Here is a 19,312-nt window from a genome sequence, read left to right as displayed (position 1 = left end):
TAAAGAGAAGAACGACGACGAAAACATAGGACGTATCCATCTTAATACCCTGTTCTTTTCACCACTCCTCTTAGTATAAACCAGTGACTACAGATAAATTTCTATTAATACTCAGGTTTCTTTTTTTTGGAGACAGAGTCTCACTCTATCGCCCAGATTGGAGTACAATGGCGTAATCTCAGCTCATTGCAACCTCCACCTCCCAGGTTAAAGCGATTCTCGTGCCTCAGCCTTCTGAGTAGCTGGAATTACAAGCTTGTGTTACCATGCCTGGCTAGTTTTTTGTATTTTTATTAGAGACAGGGTTTCACCATGTTGGCCAGGCTGGTCCTGAACTCCTAACCTGAAGTGATCCGCCCTCCTTGGCCTTCCAATGTGTTGAGATTATAGGCATGAGCCACCGTGCCTAGCCTATTACACAGTTTTAAAAGAAAATTACTTCAAGCATTTCACTCATAAGATGACCTTCATTGGTTTTCATCTATTTCCTAACATTTACTGGAAGGTTGAGTGGTCATAGCATATCTGATTGTTAAGTTTTATTTTGTTTTTAATTGACACATAATAATTGTACATCTTTAGGGGTACAGTGCGATGTTTCAATACATGTGTACATTGTGTAATGATCAAACCAGGTTAATTAGCATAACTATCACCTCAAACACTTGTCATTTATTTGTAGTGGGAAAGTTAAACTGATAAAGATGTCAATACCTCCACCTTGGCTGGACACATATACGTTTTATAGTTTCCAAGGCAGCTAGTGAAAAGCTATTTGTCCCTTAATGTAATACTATTCCCTGAACCTGGAAGGGCTAAAAAGACAGAAACAAACGTTAGAAATCATGATGTCACAAGTCAACTAAATATATTAAAATTTTTATCTTAATACCTTTTTTCCTCACCTTCTGGGATTTTACCTTAATTCTTTTCAGGATTCATAATTCTTGTTACCAAAGAAAAGGAATGGTGACAGGGGAATGCCTTATACTTCTAACTAAAACATTTTGATCTACTGAGTACTTCATCTCTGCTTTTCCTCTCCCATCTTCATTTTGCGGAGCATCCCTCTTCTTCCCCTTTGTTATATTTTCAAGCTCACCCAATGCTTTAGATGCTGGTACATTGATCTCGTCTTCCCCTTCCGTGCCTCTACAGTACTGGAAAGAACTGCACCCGGGTGGGAAAACCAGTGCACCTGTAGTCATCCAGCAGCTGCGCTTGTATTCTTGAGAATCTGGTGAAGATTTTTCTCTGACTTTTTGCAGCTGAGAGCTATATAAGTCAAAAGCAGACAACCGGCATGAGCCCGTCTTTTCCTACAGCAGTTATTATGTCTAGTAATTTGAAAATGAAAAAGTAGATCAAATCTGAGATTCCAGTTGTCTAATTAAACACTATATATTTTTTTCCTACTACAAAATTCCAGGCTCTTTATTATTTCTGTTTCAATCATCATACCTTCTTCATCATCTCCTCTGTTTTCAAAACACTTTTCAAAACATGACCTTTGTGAATTTTTTTTTTTTTTTTTTTTTTAAACAGGGTCTCACTCTCTCACCCAGGCAAGAGTCCAGGTGACGTGATCATGGCTCACTGTAGCCTCAACCTTCCAGGGTCAGGTGATCCTCTTACCTGAGCCTTCCAAGTAGCTGGGACTATAGGTGTGCATGACACCTAGCTAATTTTTTGTACTTTTTGTAGAGATGTGGTTTTGCCATGTTGCCCAGGCTGGTCTTGAACTCCTAAGCTCAAGCGATCCTTCCACCTCAGCTTCCCAAAGTGTTGGGATGACAAGCATGAGTCACTGCAACAGGCCAACCCTGTGAAATTTCTAACCAAGAAATAATACAGAATACCACAGTAGAATTGACAGGAAGGTGCATTTGCTAGCACTGTAATCTCCTGTATCCAAAATAATATAATAATAATAATAGTGTTTAGGCAAAGGAAGAAAGCTGGATAAATTTTGACAGAGATCATCAGGTTACAGAATTTCATTTGGACAAATGAGTATGCCATAGTTATTCTGAGTTAATTATTGCCTTGAGACTTTTGTAAAATATTTTATGGAATGTACTTTCAGAAATGTTGATTTATGGGGTTCATTTTCTTTTGAAGCATAGTTTGAAGTCCTCTACTTCCTCTCATCAAGGCTTTCACCATTCCAGTTCACCCAGATCTGAGCTTCTACCACCTTTCATCTGTGCCATTCATTTTAGACATTTAAATTACTGTCATCACCTATTCAATTAGTTTGTTTTATATTCTAAATGAAACTAGGACTTTCTCAAGCACAATGGCCATTGTACATTTCTTTCATCACAAACTCCCACCCCAATGCACTGCACACTGATGAGCAGACAGATGTTCATTATACACTTGAAACAAGATGGGACAAATATGGCAAAAACATTAAAGCAACACCATCTTCCCTCATCATCACAAGTAAACATTCATACAGGGAAACACGTTTTATTAGAGCCAGGGCTATGGTGAAACTATATTATGTAACATTTTACAACTTCTACCTCCTACCAATTTACATTTTTTCCATCCCTTTCCCTGTCACCATGTCACTGTGTTGTACTACATGGTTGGCAGGACATTTCCAGAAATTTGTGCCAATTCTTTGAAACACTTGGCAAATATTCCTAGTATTTGCTTTGCAACTAATGTTTCTCTACAAACTGCTCTTGAGGTCTGCATTAAATCAATCCCCCCTCAAGACTGGAATTCCTGTATAAGTTTAATTATTTCTCTTGTGTAGCTATTACATCAGAAACACTCTAACCCTGATTTCTACTATTCACAAAGTTGTCTTTCTAGCCACTGTTTTGACTAAATCACCCCTCTCCTCACAACTTCTCAGGCCATAGCTCAAGTCCAGGGTCCTTTCATCAGAGCATATAGGACTCCTTTATTTCTGATTTCTGCAATGCCAAAGCCCAGCTACATACCTCACTGAGGCTTACCTGTTTCTCTTTTTCTTTCTCCTTCCTTCTTTTCTTTCTTCTTTCCTTGTTTCTCTTTTTTTTCTGTATTTCTCTCTCTCTTTCTCTTTACTTTTTTAAAAGACAAGGTCTCATTCTGTTGCCCAGGCTGGAGAGTACTGGTGCAGTCATAGCTCACTGTAAACTAGACCTCCTGGACTCAAGCAATCCTTCTGCTTCAGCCTTCCAAGGAGCTGGTACTACAGGCGTGTGCCACCACACCCAGCTAATTTTTAAATTTTTAATAGAGATGGAGTCTTGCTATGTTGCCCATAGTGAGCAACTCCTGGGCTCAAGCAATCCACCCGCTTTGGCTCCCAAAGTGCTGAGATTACAGGCATGAGCCAATGCTACTGGCCAACTTATCTATTTCTTCAGGTATTTAGTCCATTTCTTTCTTGAAGCCTTCAGCCAAGCAGCACATTATCCACTAGACCTGTGCAGTCCAACACAGCAGGCACATGTAGTTATTTAAATGAATTGTGAGTAAATAAAATAAAAAATTCAGTTTCTCAGTTGTACCAGGCACATTTTAAATATCCAATAGCCACTTGTAGTAAGTGGGTACCACACTGGACAGCACAGATAATGTTTTCACCACTGCAGAAAGTTCGAATGGACAGCACCGACTGGATGATCTCATTCCTGAGATTCCACGTGACAGCACGTGTATGCCAAGCAGCCCTGCCTGTGCCCTTCCTCAGGTACCCTTTCTCCTTTCCACTCGCAAACCAGGTTCTAGGTGTCTTCTCTGGAAGGAAGAAAGGACAGAGAAACAGAGGAAGGGAGAACTCATTTACTGAGTAGCTCATGTTTGCAGGGAGTGTTAAAACACTCATCTAATTCTCACAACGTGGAGAAATAAGGAATAAGCGCTACTTTCAAGAGCATAGTCTGGCAGAAAAGACTTTCAGTTCTTTGCATAGGGAGCAGGGCCAAGGGTATTGATAATATGATCAGAATATAAAAATGGTTTTTCCACAAGACTGTTTAAAGTTCATGTCCTTATTATTTTACAAGTGAGAATTAATCTTATTCACTGACTGAGTTTACTAAGATAGAAGTCATAAAAGTTTACCTAAAGGTTTCAGATACAAGACCTTCAACACAGCAAATATTTGTGAACTTACTGCTTTCTCTCTGCTCTGTGTCCTTTCACAGGATACATTCTGCCACTGTCCCAAAGGTTCGGCATCACCAGTTGGTGAAGCTCTCCCATCATGCCAGTCTCTTTCTCCGACACTCACCCCTCGCCCTACATCCTCAACCTTGTCACAGGGCACTGGCTTTTCTGCTTTGTCTTAACTGTAACCTGGATTCCTGGTGAATGCACTGCCTCTCCCATGAAGTGCACTCACATTCTCTCAAGTTCCTCACACTAGGAGGCCTTGACACAGGGTAAGCCTCTCCTTGATCCTCAAAAGGGTGTCCAAATCATTACTGCACTACAATTCTAATCCTCTGAGGCTACTGGCTTCCTGCTACATCCCTTATTAACTCTCTTTGTTGCTATCATCAACTAAACTCTTTGCCATTTTCTCACATTCACCAAAGAATTAGCTCTACAGTCCCTGTATTAGTCTATTTTTATACTGCTATGAAGAAATACCCAAGACTGGATAATGTATAAGGAAAAAGAGGTATAATGGACTCACAGTTTCACATGCCTGGGGAGGCCTCACAATCATAGCAGAAGGTGAAGGAGGAGCAAAGTCACATCTTACACGGTGGCAGGCAAGAGAGCGTGTGCAGGGAGCTGCCCTTTATGAAACCATCAGATCTCATGAGACTTATTCACTATCACGAGAACAGCACAGGAAAAATCCACCCCCAGATTCGATTACCTCCCATTGGGTTCCTCCCATGACACATGAGGATTATGGGAGCTATAATTCAAGATGAGATTTGGGTAGGGACACAGTCAAACCATTATCAGTCCCTGTCTAAAGTTCCATAATCATCCCAGGGAGACTCTAAGGGTGGGTGGACAAGGCTTACCACTCCCTTAACTTCAGTTTCTTTTCTTTTTCTCTCTTTTCTTTTTGGGACAGGGTCTCATTCTGTTGCTGAGGCTGGAGTGCAGTGGTGTGATTATAACTCACTGCGGCCTCAACTTCCTGGGCTTAAGCACTTGATCCTCTCATTTCCCTAATAGCTGGGACTACACGCATGCACCATCATGCCTGGCTAATTTAATTTTTGTAGAGATGGGGTTTCGCTATGTTGCCCAGGCTGGTCTCAAATTCCTGGGCTCAACAATTCTCCCACCTTGGTCTCCCAAAGTGCTGCGATTACAGGCATGAGCCACTGTGCCCAGCCAACGTCACTTCCTTAATCTATTTCACTCCAAGAACCTTTGTGTTTATTCTTCTTACCACCATTTGAAGATGCTCCTTGGAAATCATAAAGTCAGCTATTCCACTGCAATCACAACCTTCTATCTTTTCAGCTTCCATTGATCTACTCCCATGGTTCTTAGTTTTCCATCTCCCTTAGAACTCCAGTCCTTTAATCCCTCTATTTTCTCACTCTAACAGACCTCTCCCACAGCTCCACCCTCAGACCTGGATGACTGCTGCTGTACTTTGTTTTTGTTTTTGAGACAGAGTCTTGCTCTGTTGCCCAGGCTGGAGTGCAGTGGCGGGATCTTGGCTCACTGCAACCTCCACCTCCTAGGTTCAAACAATTCTCCTGCCTCAGCCTCCCAAGTAGCTAGGATTACAGGCGTGTGCCACCACCCTTCTTGGGCTTTTGTGATAATGATTCCTCTTTTCATTTGATGTCACTGGCTGTTCCCTCATGATTTTTATCATCAGCTGTCTTTTTTTAAGTTTTGTTTTTGTTTTTTAGCTCCTTCTCAGGATTCCTTAGAGCTCTTCAGGATTCAGTTCTATGGCCTCTTTTCTTTTCTTTACATCTTGCACACCATGCCTGTTCCATTTGTATGGCTACACATGTCACCTATAGCTAAAGAATTATAGATCTGTACCTCCAGCACAAATCTCCTGAATTCTAGACCCATATGACCAACTGCCTGCTGGGTAGCTCCACTTGGATGTCAATGGTCATCTTAAATACAGTATGTCTAAAATTAAATTGCTCATCTTCCTTGCCCCCAGAACCAAATCTGTCCTCCTCTTTTATTCCTTATCTCAGGGATGATCACCAGTATGTACTCAGTTGTCTGAATCAGAAACCCAGGAGGTTCTTCCTGGATGCCTTCTAATCTATTCTGCAGATTGCCTGCAGAGTAATCATCCTAAAATGTAAATCTGATCATGACACTCCCTTTCAATGGCATGGTTCCCCAGTGACTTCAGGATCAAGTTCAAGCTACCTACTTCTGAATCTGCCCTAACTACCATGTTGGCTTTGTCAGTGCCATCCTTTTGCTCTTGTATCTAAGCTCCAGACATAATGAACTACTTTCACATCTCCTTCTAACTGTTAAGCTCTCCTCAGGCCTTTACCAAGAGTTTACATGCATGTTCTTATTTAATCCTCCCAATAAGCCCAGAGGAAGATATTAGCAATCCAATTTACTGGGTACAGAGAAGTAAAGTAGCTTGTTCAAGGTCACATAGCATTTGTGCGGCTGGGATTCAAACCCAAGCCTGACTCCAGAGCCCATACTCCTTTGTAGTTTTATTTATAAACTGAAAAGTATCCGAGGGCCCTTATTCTTTATTATCCTATACTGATGTTGCAACTCCCATCCCAGAAAAGGTAATCATCAAATTTTTCACCAATTGCACTTCTCTGATTTTGTACTTTGCTTTTAATGGGGAGAGAATAAGTGCATTAAAGCATAAATATTTATATCACATGTCTGACTTGTTGTCTATACCACGCCCTGAGAGACTGCTGCAGGGGCTGTGGAGGAGTGCCCCACTTTAGCTTTTATCCAGCTCTGAAAAACAGGTCACACAGACTTGGGCAGCTTTTCAGTCACCTGTTCTCAAAGAGTAAAACCACTCAAACCTGGATGACCTCGATGGCTGCCCTCTGCACCCAGGTCTCATTTTTTTTCCAGAGCCCTTTAATGAACTGTTCATAGGTAATCAATTAAACCATTTGGAAACAGTGTACTCCCAGGAAACGGCAAATTCTTCCTTAAAGTACTCAAACAATCTACATCTTTTATTGATAAGGTTCAACTGAGGCATTCTTTTCTTTTTTTTTTTTTTTTGAGACGAAGTCTCACTCTCTCACCCAGACAGGAGTGCAATGGCATGATTTCGGCTCACTGTAACCTCTGCCTCCCAGGTTCAAGTGATTCTCCCGCCTTGGCCCCCTGAGTAGCAGGAATAAAAATTTTTGTATTTTTAGTAGAGACAAGGTTTCATCATGTTGGCCAGGCTGGTCTTGAACTCCTGACCTCAGGTGATCCACCTGCCTCGGCCTCCCAAAGAGCTGGGATTACAGGCATGAGCCAATGTGCCCAGCCTCAGCTGAGGTATCCTAAGAAAGCACTCCATGCAATAAATGCTAGTTCTTTATTCCCTATTGATAGGATTTACTGACTTGTTACTAGCATCTATCATCTGGAATTATGAATATAATTCAGACATCACCAAAAAAAAAGGCGGGGGGAGAGAGAGGCTTATTATAAAAGGACTTCCCAAGAAATAGTTGATTCAGTGATTCCTTCAGCAAATATTTACTGAGGTTACAAAGATGAATAAGACAAAGTTATTACCTTTCAGTAGCTTACAGACTTGTGAGGAAGAAATACAGAAAGAGACATTAGAATATCAGGTAGCAGGCTGGGTGGGTGTGGTGGCTCATGCCTGTAATCCTAGCACTTTGGGAAGCCAAAGAGAAAGAATCACTTGAGCCCAGAAGTTCAAGACCAGCCCGGGAAACATGGTGAGATCTCATCTATAGTCCCAGCTACTTGGGAGGCTCACTTGATCCCAGGAAGTCAAGGCCACAGTGAGTCACAGTTGTGCCACTACACTCCAGCCTGGGTAACAGAGTAAGACCCTGTCTCTAAAAATAATAATGAAATAAAAGAATATCAGGTAACAAATTCTATATAAATAAAGCAATGGAGAATGAAGAGGACAGTGCGTGCGACTCTGCCTTGGGGAATCTAGGAAAGACTTCAATAAGGATGTAACTTCTAAACTGGCTGAGTCTTTCAAGATAGCTCTATGAGGTAAGGTGGGTACATGGGTTTAATGGGGTGTGGAGGGATGGGAGGTAAGGCTAAAATAGGTTAGATCAGACTGTGTGTCTTTTTAGTGACTTTCATAAATAAACCAATGAAGGAAACAGAAATGCTTTAATTGGGTTGGAAATTTGTGATGCACAATGTATTAAGATGACGGACAGGTTGGGGCTTAAACACAGTTCTGAATATTGGTGGCTGTTAAGTCTTGCAAGAAATTCTGGGGCCATTCTTTTCTGTTTTCTATAACTATGAGTTTCTTCTCCATCTCTCATTCTGCACATACAGACATAACCTTAGAATTCAGTTCTCCTCTTTCATACTGTTTGTATAAAGTATTTTTTTTATCATTATTGGCTTTTAATAAACAGCTAATGGAATTGATCTAGAGTATCATACTTTTATTTTATTTCAACCAGGATTTGTGGAAAGTTTTCTAAGTATATTCCAGAAAATGTTACGCACAGTTACTTCTAACTGAAAGTTCCTTAAGTTCAATGCATCAGGATCTATATGTCGGTTAGTTATTTGTTCTATATAGTCTGTATTAAAAAGTTTAAAAATAAATGATACTTCTTTTGAAAATTGTTTTGGCCTTTTTTATCTGTAAGACAAAAAGCCTATGTTTATAAATTAATCCCCTATGTAGTCCCTGGTGCTTAGTAAATATTTGTTGATGGAATTAAAATCCATGTGAATACGGAGCTTTGTCACTACCCAGTGCTAGCCATAGCTATACCAGCAAGGCTGACTGATCTGCTTCTCCAAGTCAGGAGAGGAATTGAAGACATTTTTCCTTGTAATTCTACTAGAATGTAAGCTCTTTGGAAATGTGGTCCATGTCTTAGTCATTTTTGTATTTCTTGGCAAATGTGGAAGAATATGTTCAGCACATAACATGTATGTTTTAACTGTTCAATCAATGAATATAGAAATGTGACGAAAATCTAAATTAGTCTGTCCTAAAATGACCACTAAGTTCACTCCCAGACACCAAGTAAATAAAGCAAATGATAAAGCCATCAAAAGAAGATGCTCAAACAACAACAGAGTTGTTGAAGAAAAGTAATTATGTGAGAGACATGTCATAAAGAGGCTTTGAGTCATGGATAGATAATCTACAATACATGCCAGTACACTTGAAAAGCAAAGTGCTATGATTTGACTGCTCTTGCCTCCACCTGCTGGTATAGGAAGGCAATTTTTTAGATTGGGCAGAAATTGTTTAGCAGCAATAGAAAAATGCTAGGAAAACAGTGGGTTTTCAAAGTTATCTTGCCAAGATAATATATAAACTTCCTATAAACAACCATTCACGAAAAATGTACACCATGAACTCAGCTACAAGTGTTTTGAGTATAGAGAAGAATTACCCTAAATACGGAGATATTCTGACCTTTATTCTGAGTAGCCTCTAGCAGCTGGTAAAGTCAAAAGCATTATGAGTTTTCCTTCATTGTACAGTCTCTTTTTTGTATTGACAAAAACTGCATTTAAATTTGAGGACTAGAATGACCAATACAACTTCAGTGGTCTAATCTTGGTCTTACGTAGTATAAATAAACAATTTATTTTGGAAACAGTGCCACATACATCCTTAATGTGTACAACTTCCTCTAGCAGTAAGACTTAAAAGTAGAAATGGTTACACAAAGGCTCCCATAGGAATGAACAATGATTTATTTTCAACTCTTTTTACAAAATGTTCATGATCCATTTTTTTTAAAAAGGTAATTTTATTCTAGATTTTGTAATGTAGTAAGTTCTTGTTTCCAAATTTCATTGTAAATAAATGAAAAGGAACTCTTCAAAATTTTCTTTTTTAAGAGATATGTATAAAAATTTTAAAATGTTAGAAACTACTTAAGGGCATATGAAAAACTGTACGATGCTAGAAATATTTGTAATATTTCTGCCACTGACAAATAGAGCTTTTAGAAAAGGTTCATATTACAAAGTTGAACAAAAATCTAGGGTTCTAAAAAATAAGTAACAAAAGATAATTAATTTTCTTCTAATTTTGTATATGACACAGCTAGCTTAATGATTACAGGTTCTAAATAAATTGATTATACATGAACTTGAAGAGATTTCTTTTATTAAATCCTATCCCTGGCTTACAAAAAGCCACCTGAGACCACAGAGCATATAAAATCAAAAGCTGCTTCACAAATGAAATAAAGTGTTCCTTGATTCATTACTAAAGGGACTATCCACATACATGGAAAACCACAATTCAGATATTCCCCTTTTATTTTTCTCTAGAAACATGAATAAATTGCTTTTGGCACACTTAATTGGTGTTTAGGGCATACTTTTCACAACTGAAGTCCTCAGTAAATTACTCAGGAGAGAGACTCTCTTCTTTCAGTACATTATTTAATACTTACGCTTGCGTGTGTGTGTCATTTACACATACAAATTTTGTGGTGTGAATGATGATGCCTAGATCCTCATCCAAGGCCTGGCTAATAGTTGGTTTGCTTCTTTTTAAGACTGGTTCAGTCAAAAATAAGTGTTTATTATTTTTATGTGTGACAATGGTATTATGATTATGTTTTTGAAAAAAAATTTCACAAAGTGATCTACAGATTGAATGCAATCCCTATCAAAATACCAATGACATTCTTCACAGAAATAGAAAACCAATCTCAAAACTTGTATGAAACCACAAAAGGCTCCAAATAACCAAAGCAATTTTGAGCAAAAAGAATAAAGTTGGAGTTATCATACTACCTGACTTCAAAATATCTTACAAAGGTCTGACATGGTGGCTCACACCTGCAATCCCAGCATTTTGGAAGGCCAAGGTGGGCGGATCACTTGAGGTCAGGAGTTTGAGACCACCCTGGCCAACTGGTGAAACCCTGTACTAAAAATACAAAATAAGCTGGGTGTGCTGGTGCACATCTGTAATCTCAGTTACTTACTCAGGTGCCTGAAGCAGGAGAATCGCTTGAACCAGGGAGGCAGAGGTTGCAGTGAGCTGAGATTGCGTCACTGCACACCAGCCTAGGCAACAGAGCAAGACTCCTTTTCAGAAAAAAAAAAAAAAAAAAAAAAAATTACATATATATATAACAAAGAAGCCATAGTAACCAAACAGCATGGTACTGGTATAAAAACAGGCACATAGCTGATGGAACAGCCTAGAAAGCCCAGAAATAAATCCACGCATTTATGGCCAACCGATTTTTGACGAAGATGCCAGGAACACACAATGAAGAAAAGACAGTCTCTTCACTGAATGGTGTTGGGAAAACTGGAGATCCACATGCAGTCGAATGAAATTAAACCCTCATGTCATCCCATATATAAAAATCAACTGAAAATGGATTAAAGACATAAATGTAAGATCCTCAACTGTGAAACTACTAGCAGAAAACTGTTATGGTTTGAATGCTTGTCCCCTTTGAAACTCATGTTGAAACTGAATCCTCAGGGTAACAGTATTAAGAGGTGGAGCTGTTAAGAGATGACTGGGTTGTGAGGGCTTTGCCTTTATGAGTGGATTAATGCATTTATGAATTAGCAGGTGAATTAACAGGGATTAACAGGAGTGGGTTAGTTATCAGAAGAGTGGATCTGTCATAGGAGCCAGTTTGGTTTTCAGTGTGCCCCACTCACCATGTGATGTCCTCCACCATGCTATGACACACTGAGAAGGCCCTCACCAGATGCAGCCCCTCCACCTTGCACTTCCCAGCTTCCAGAACTGTAAATAATAAATTTCTTTTCTTTATAAATTACCTAGCCTCAGGCATTTAATTACAGCAACAGAAAATGAACTAAGACAGAAAATATATGGGAAAAGCTCCATAACATCAGTGTGGGCAATGATTTTTTGGATATGACCCCAAAAGCACAGTCAACAAAAGCAAAAGTAGACAAATGGGATTACATCAAACTAATAAGCACAGCAAAGGAAACAATAAACAGAATGAAGAGACAACCTACAGAATGGGAGAAAATATTTGCAAACTATACATCTCATAAGGGGTTAAAATCCAAAATATAAGTAACTCAATAAACTCAATAGCAAGAAAACAACCCCATTAAAAAATGGGCAAAGGACTCAAATTGACATTTCTCAAAAGATAACATATAAATGGCAAACAGGTATATGAAAAAAATGCTCAACATCAACATTAGGGAAATGTAAAAAACCCACAATGAGACATCATCTCACACCTGTTAAAATAGCTATTATGGAAAAGACCAAAGATAGCAAGTCTTTGGTGGAGAAAAGGGAACCCTCACACACTGTTGTTAGAAATATGAATTCACACAGCCATTATGGAAAACAGTATGGAGGTTTCTCAAAATACTAAACATAGAACTACTATATAATCCAACAATCCCACTACTGGGAATATACCTTTAAAAAATGAGATCAGTATGGAAGAGATATCTGCACTCTCGTGCTTGCTATATATTATTCACAATAGACAAGATATAGAATCAACTTAAGTGTCCATCAGCCGACAAACGGATATAGAAAATGTGGTATACGTACACAACGAAATATTATTCAGTCATAAAATAGGAAATTCTGTCATTTGTGACAACATGGATGGACCTGGTAGACAGTGTTAACTGAAATAAGCTGCAACAGAAAGACACATACTGCATGATCTCACTCATATGTGAAATGTAAAAAAGTTGATCTCATACAAGTACTATAGAAAATAGAATTGGTCAGGTGTGGTGGCTCATGTCTGTAATCCCAGCACTTTGGGAGGCAGAGGTGGGCAGATCATCTGAGGTCAGGAGTTCGACACCAACCTGGTCAGCAAGGTGAAACCCCATCTCTACTAAAAATACAAGAATTAGCCAGGCGTGTTGGCAGGCACCTGTGATCCCAGCTACTCGGGAGGCTGAGGCAGGAGAATCACTTGAACCCGGGAGGCAGAGGTTGCAGTGAGCTGAGATCACATCACTGCACTCCTGCCTGGGCAACAGAGCAAGTCTCTGTCTTAAAAATAAGAAGTATGGTGGTTACCAGCAGCTGGGGTGATTGCAGGTGAAAGGAGGGAGTTGGAGAGATGCTGGTCAAAGGATACAAAATTTCAATTAGGAATCAAGTTCAAAAGATCTATTGTACTACATGATGGTTATAGTTAACAATATATTGTATTCTTTTTTGTTTTATTTTATTTATTTATTTTTTTGAAACAGGATCTTGCTCTGTTGCCTAGGCTGAAGTGCAGTGGCGCAATCATGGCTCACTGGAACCTTTGCCTCCTGGGCTCAAGCGATCCTCTCACCTCAGCCTCCTGAGTAGTTTGGACCACTGAAGTGTGCCACTACATCTGGCTTTTTACATTTTTTGTAGAAACAGGGTCTCTGGTCTTGAACTCCTGGGCTCATGGAATCCTCCTGCATCAGCCTCCTAGAGTGCTGGGATTATGGCATGAGCCACTACGCCTGGCCTTTCCCCCTCCTTTTTATCCTGGAAATAATCTCTTTTCCCTGATCTTCCATAACAATCTCTCCATTCTGTGGTACTTATCACCTTCTGCCTTGTATTCTAATTATTTATTAATATGTGCCTTATCACTCTTACTACATTGTATTGCCTTGTTTTTTTTTTTCTTTTGTGAGACAAGGTCTAGTTCTGTCGCCCAGGCTGGCGTGCCGTGGTGCGATCTTGGCTCACTGCAACCTCCGCCTCCCGAGGTTCAAGCGATTCTCCTACCTCAGTCTGTCGAGTAGCTGGGACCATAGGCACACACCACCACGCCCAGCTAATTTTTGCATTTTTGGTAGAGATGGGGATTCACAATGTTGCCCAGGCTGGTCTCGAACTCGTAAGTTCAAGCCATCTATCCACCTCGGCCTCCCAAAGTGCTGGGAGCCACCATGCTGGCCTTTTAACAAATAATCAAAATAAGAAATAGCTCTATGAAGTCTACTTCTGCATTTACTACATAAGTAGTGTTCTTGAGGCTATGATTCATTGCATTACTCAATTTCCCCTATGCAGTGGATCCACATGATAAATTCATCTCACAAACAGTACCAGGAAAATCTTTCTTCATGACAATTCTTAATGATGTTTTTCCTTTGCCCTTACTGCCAAAAATCTCATAGTGAAGTTCCAGATCCAATTAAAGCAACTAGACTGATCCTAAGGTTTCTTTGAATTTTTTGCCTGACATTCTTTGCTCTTTATATTATTTCATATCTATGTGTATACATATATATGTACACACACACACACACATATATATACACACACATATATATATTGTTTATGTAAGCAGTCACAAATTAATTTTGGTAAAAAAGGGAGTATAAATGTGAGCAAATAATACCAACCTAAGTGTCTTGCAAATAGAATCTAAGTTTTCTTTATATATCTATCCTCATAATATTTAGCACCGTTTCTTATATATAGTATTCAGTTATTATTTATGCCATGAGTGAATGATGATTTGAAGCTTATATATAAGCTGCTTACATGGTTTCAATCAGCTATATTCCACTACACACCATTTCTATAACTTTACAATTTTTCAGTTCACTAAAAACATTTTTGACGAGCAGTTATACACCTTACTGAGTATCTTTGGGCCCCTTCTGCCATTCTGAGAAAGTTTTTCATGTTTTTACTTCCCTTCAGTTACTTCTGTGCAGTTAGGAAAGCATAGAACTTATGGCACAGAGTGCTAGATTTACTATGGCAGGTATGAGATGCATTCCAGGATACGAATTTGCCGTCGTGGCTTCTTTGGGTTCTATGGGGTACTTTATCCAACAGGTAGGGCAAGCTGCATATCATTACTTTCTTGGTCTGACCAAGTATGTCTACTCCTCTAAGGATTATGTCCCTCCCAGTGACACTGTACTCCCCAGTCCCAAGTAACTCCCACGTCATCCATGTCCAGAGTCTTACTTTTGTGCCTGAGCTGATACCAGGCCCACCCATGGGAAGCTTGCCTTCTGTTCTTCCAGCTTGGCTGCTTCTGACCCAGTGTTTTGGAGATTAGCACCTCCTTCAATTTTTTCATATCCAGGCCAACATATTCAGAAGAGCTTTGCTCCCACAGTATTCATTAATAGGGGATTAATCTATAGACCTAACAAGTGATTGTCTGAATGCTCCCAGTCATGACAAGGAATCAAAGTCATGCCTTGTTTTTTTTTTTTTTTTTTTCTTTTTTAAAGATACGGTCTCACTGTGTTGCCCAGGCTGAGCACAGGTGCATGCCAGCATGCCTGGCTAATTTTTTTGTTTGTTTTTTGGTAGAGATGGGGGTCTCACTTTGTTGCCCAGGCTGGTCTTGAACCCCTGGGCTCAAGGAATCCTCCTGTCTCAGCCTCCCAAAGTGTTGGGATTACAGGTGTGAGCCACCATGCTTGGCTTTTAATATATGCCTTTTAATATATGGCTTCTCCTCTGTCTCATATCGTAATACATACTCAACATTCTTGTGTATTTGCTGGTTAAGTATAGCCCCGACAGTTAGTTTGTATCGCACATTACACAACTCCGTAACTCTGTGTTTTTTTTTTTTTTTTTTTTTTTTCCTGAGACAGGGTCTTGCTCTGACAAACAGGCTGGAGTGCAGTGGTATGAACATGGCTCAGTGCAGGCTTGACCTCCCGGGCTCAAGCAATTTTCCCACCTCAGCTTTACAACTAGCTAGGACTACAGGTGCATGCTATCACGCCCTGCTAATTTTTGTAATTTTTGTAGAGATGGGGCTTTGCCATGTTGCCCAAGCTGGACTTGGGCTCCTGAGCTAAAGTGATCCGCCCACCTTAGCCTCCCAAAGTGCTGGGATTACAGGAGTGAACCACTGTGCACAGCCAGCTCTGTAATTTTTTGATAATACAACTAGGTCTACTTTTTTCTGTAAATAACTTTGGTATAAAACATCTAAATCTAAACTGGCTTACCTAACACATAGACATAGGCATAGGGTTTTTGCATGAAGATATCTGCAACCAGCTACTTCATATAGGGCTTGAAATATCTACTTTTGGCCAGGCACGGTGGCTCACACCTGTAATCCCAGCACTTTGGGAGGCTGAGGCGGGTGGATCACGAGGTCAAGAGATTGAGACCATCCTGGCCAACATGGTGAAACCCCGACTCTACTAAAAATACAAAAAACTAGCCGGGCATGGTGGCAGGCGCCCGTAGTCCCAGCTACTCGGGAGGCTGAGGCAGGACAATGGCGTGAATCTGGGAGGCAGAGCTTGCAGTGAGCCGAGATCACCCCACTGCACTCCAGCCTGGGCGACAGAGCGAGCCTCCGTCTCAAAAAAAAAAAAAAGAAATATCTACTTCCTACTGAAAGTTATATCTGTAATTGTATCAAAATGCCAAACCTAGGCCTATACTCCCTAGATATCAATAGTGAATACTGAATTTTCAGTTATTATCACTAATGACATATTTTCATTCATCCATTCAATGAATATATTTATTTAGCATCCCTTATGTAATGACCATGTTAAGTAGTGGAGGTACAGAAATGAAAAACAAAAAAATAGGCTGCTGATTTCAGAAACCTTGTCAACGAGTGGTGAAGACAAACACCATTAATAATAACGTTTATACTATGGAAGCATTAATACAGGATTCAGAGGGAAAGAATTTAGTAGGGGTCTGGTAACTTCACCCTCAGAAAGTACAAAGCTAAGATGATGTTACTATTTAGAGATTTATAAGTTTAGAGATTTATTAGTTTACTTTTTAACCCCCTTTGAGTGAGGGGATAAACCCATGAGAGTGGGAGTAGTTTCTGTCTTATCCATAGCTGTGTTTCCAGAGTTTAGCTCAGTGGCTTGTACAGATTAAACACAGATTAAATACACATTTTTTTTGGAGACAGTCTCCCTCTGTCGCATAGGCTGGACAGAGTCTCCCTCCGTCGCATAGGCTGCAGTGCAGCAGCATGATCATGGCTCGCTGAAGCGTCGACCTCCCAGCCTCAAGCAATCCTCCAACTTCAGCCTTCCGAGTAGCTGGGACCACAGGTGAATGCCACTACGTCCAGCTATTTTTTTTTTTTTTAATGTTTTATAGATACAGGGTGTTCCTGTATTGCCCAGGTTAGTGTTAAACTTCTGGGCTCAAGTAATGCTCTTGCCTCAGCCTCCCAAAGTGTTAAGATTACAGGTGTGGGACTAGTCATATTTTTTGAATATTGGAAAACAAGTGAACAATATCTAGAATATATAAATATTGTAGAACGTAAATTCAGTATGAAAAGATAACTCAAAAGGAAAATGGGCAAAAGACATTAACAGGCATAAAATACAAATAGCAAAGAAACATGAAAACATGTTCAAACTCATTAGTAACACAGCAATATGTATAAAAGCCAAGTAATGCCATTTTACAATCATTGGGTTGGCAAAAGGCCTGACAACACCAAGAGTTGCTAAGGACAGTGGATCAATGGCTACTCATGAATACTATATGGAGAGAAGGAAGTAAACTAGTATAACCACTTTGGAAAAAGAATTGGGCATTATTTGGTAAAATTGAGAATGTACATCCTACAACCTAGTAATTTTTCTCTTAAATTCATACTCACACATATGTATCAGGGACATTATAAGAATATTCATAGCAATATTGTTTATAATATCAAGAAAATGGAAGCCCAAATATTCATTGACAAAATAAATAGTAAATTTTTGGAATAGTCATACAATGAAATATCTTACAAGAGTAAAAATGAACCACATCCATGTGAAACCGGTTTCATTATGCAAAATTAAATCATATGTTGTTTAGGGAAATACACATTTGTGGTAACATCTATAAAGAAAAGCAAGAGGACAGTGATTACAAAATTCAAGACTGTGGTTATCTCTGGTATGAGGAAAGGGATATGGTGGAGGGGGCACTCGAGGAACTTCAAAGGTACTAGAAATGTCATTTTATATATAGATACATTTTTCATACTAGAAACATTTTATATATCGACACATTTTTCATCCTTTTAATCACATTTATATACGTATATGTATTACATTTTGGTGTATATTTCATAACTCTTAAGATAAATGAATAAGTATTAGGTTCTGGAAATGGGAGGGAAAGAAAAGAATGTGCCAACTAAGGGATCAGCTTATGTCAATTTAAGGCCAGGAGATAAGGACTTAAACTCTCTGGCTGAAGCGTTGAGTTCACTAAGTGAGAGGGGAAGCTGGGAGAGCTACACAGGGGTCAGATTGTACAGGGATTTCTAAACCATATGAGAGTTTTGATTGTTTTATGAGTTAAAAAAAATTGTAAACTGAAGTATGATATGTCACATTTGTAGTTCTTAAAGATCTCTATTTTCATCAGGAAAATATATTAGTGGGAAGCAAAAATTGATGCTGGGACTCATGATGAGGATTTGGATTATGGTGGTGATACTGGAAACAAAGAAAGGAGAAAGAATGTGAAGACTATCCAGGACTTGGTGTTGGTGGAAAAAGTAAAGGAAATAGAGAAAAAAGCAAGGAATGGCTCCCCGGCTTTGGACTTGGATAAATGGTGACATTGAGCCAAAGAACCAGGGCAAAAAAGCAAGACAGGGGAATGCTGTCAATTTAGGAAAAGGTGATATTGAGATTCGACAACATAATAGGTGTTCAATAAGTATTTATTATATTAGTCTGTTCTCACGCTGCTATGAAGAAATGCCCAAGATTAGGTAACTTAAAAGGAAAGATATTTAATAGATTCACAGTTCAGCATAGCTGGGGTGGCCTCATGAAATTTCGAATCATGGCAGAAGGGGAAGCAAACACCTCCTTATTCACATGGCAGCAGGAAGGAGAAGTGCTGAGCAAAGAGGAAAAAGCCTTATAAAACCATCAGATTTTGTGAGAACTCACTGTATCATCAGAATAGCATGGGGATAACTGCCCCATGATTCAATTACCTCCCACCAGGTCCCTCCCATGACACGCGGGGAATATGGGAACTACAATTCAAGGTAAGATTTTGGTGGGGACACAGCCAAACCCTATCACTTATAAGATAAAAAAGTGGCTGACTGTGAGACCTCAGGAGCTGTCCAACTGGTAGTTGGAATCTAATATCATTCACCTACTTCTTTTTTAAATATATAATTTGTGGTTCCCTATTTTGTATCTTGGCAGAGAAGCTATGACACCTTAAAAAGAATTT

General features: G+C 39.4%; 1 protein-coding gene across 2 annotated transcripts in view; it reads right to left on the bottom strand.

The window, feature by feature from the left end:
- Positions 1-19,312, bottom strand: part of NLN (neurolysin) — a 103,739-nt gene that overhangs the window by 75,404 nt on the left and 9,023 nt on the right. Inside the window, exon 2 of one of the 2 annotated variants that reach the window (XM_025388620.1) lies at positions 1,310-1,319. The exons of the other annotated variant lie outside the window; for it this stretch is intronic. Within the exon in view, the coding sequence (XP_025244405.1) occupies positions 1,310-1,319 (10 nt within the window). The remainder of the gene's footprint in view (positions 1-1,309; positions 1,320-19,312) is intronic. 2 annotated transcript variants of the gene reach the window in all.

This window comes from Theropithecus gelada, chromosome 6 (genome assembly GCF_003255815.1).
Source record: "Theropithecus gelada isolate Dixy chromosome 6, Tgel_1.0, whole genome shotgun sequence".
NCBI classification, from domain to species: domain Eukaryota; kingdom Metazoa; phylum Chordata; class Mammalia; order Primates; family Cercopithecidae; genus Theropithecus; species Theropithecus gelada.
The sequence above is the reverse complement of the archived record's forward strand: the minus strand, read 5'-3'. Positions and strand labels throughout refer to the sequence as shown.